Source organism: Tupaia chinensis, unplaced genomic scaffold, assembly GCF_000334495.1.
Source record: "Tupaia chinensis unplaced genomic scaffold, TupChi_1.0 Scaffold000159_1, whole genome shotgun sequence".
Lineage (NCBI taxonomy): Eukaryota > Metazoa > Chordata > Mammalia > Scandentia > Tupaiidae > Tupaia > Tupaia belangeri.
Window position 1 is genome coordinate 5,213,776 of NW_006159630.1, and position 637 is coordinate 5,214,412.

The following is a 637-nucleotide window of genomic DNA, read 5'->3' on the forward strand; positions in this document are numbered from 1 at the left end:
CCCCATGGCCCCCCGGCCCCCCCCCTGCCCCGCCTCTCCCAGGCCCGCGGTTGGGGGGCTGCGGAAAGCCCTCGCGCCCATCTCGGGGACACTCCCGTCAGAGACAGACCCGCGCCGGACCAGGAGGTGGAGAGTGCGGCGGGGGGGGAAGAGAAGCAGGCGTGCGACCCAGGGGCCAGAAGGGGACGAGGCGCACTAACTTTGCCCTGGAATGGGACAATCAGAGAGCCGGGGGAGGACCGGGCCCAGGACCTCCAGCTTGGTCTTTCTGCCCCGTTCCGTCTCGGCGCTCGATCCTCTACCCTAGACCAACTCCAGGCAGCCGCCCCCGTTACACCCCGCTCGGTAGCGCACCCCGACCCTAACGCAGTGCCCAGCCCACCGGCCCCTCGCACCCAGGGCCCGCACCTCGCTGGGCCCGACCTCGCCCACCCCCACCGCCACCCTCGGGGACACCTGCGCGCGCCGGTCGGGCGGGAACTTTACCGGAAGGGTCTCAGGGTGACCAGGCATCTTCTGACCATGATCTTGCCATCGGGGTTGACCGTGATCATGGTTCAAACTTGCCGGGCGAGGGCCGCGGGCGAGGCCAGACGCGCCGTCCTGGGCCCGGCTCCCGCGCGTCTGGGCCGCGAAG

The 637-nt window shown here is 71.6% G+C and overlaps 1 protein-coding gene across 1 annotated transcript in view; it reads right to left on the reverse strand.

Annotated features, from left to right (window-relative positions):
- The window catches only part of MGAT5B (alpha-1,6-mannosylglycoprotein 6-beta-N-acetylglucosaminyltransferase B), a 77,636-nt gene extending 77,025 nt beyond the window's left edge, over nucleotides 1-611 (reverse strand). The window contains exon 1 of the mRNA XM_006145726.2: nucleotides 487-611. Coding sequence (XP_006145788.1) covers nucleotides 487-554 — 68 coding nt within the window. The 5' untranslated portion in view covers nucleotides 555-611. The remainder of the gene's footprint in view (nucleotides 1-486) is intronic.
- Nucleotides 612-637: the final 26 nt, after the last annotated feature.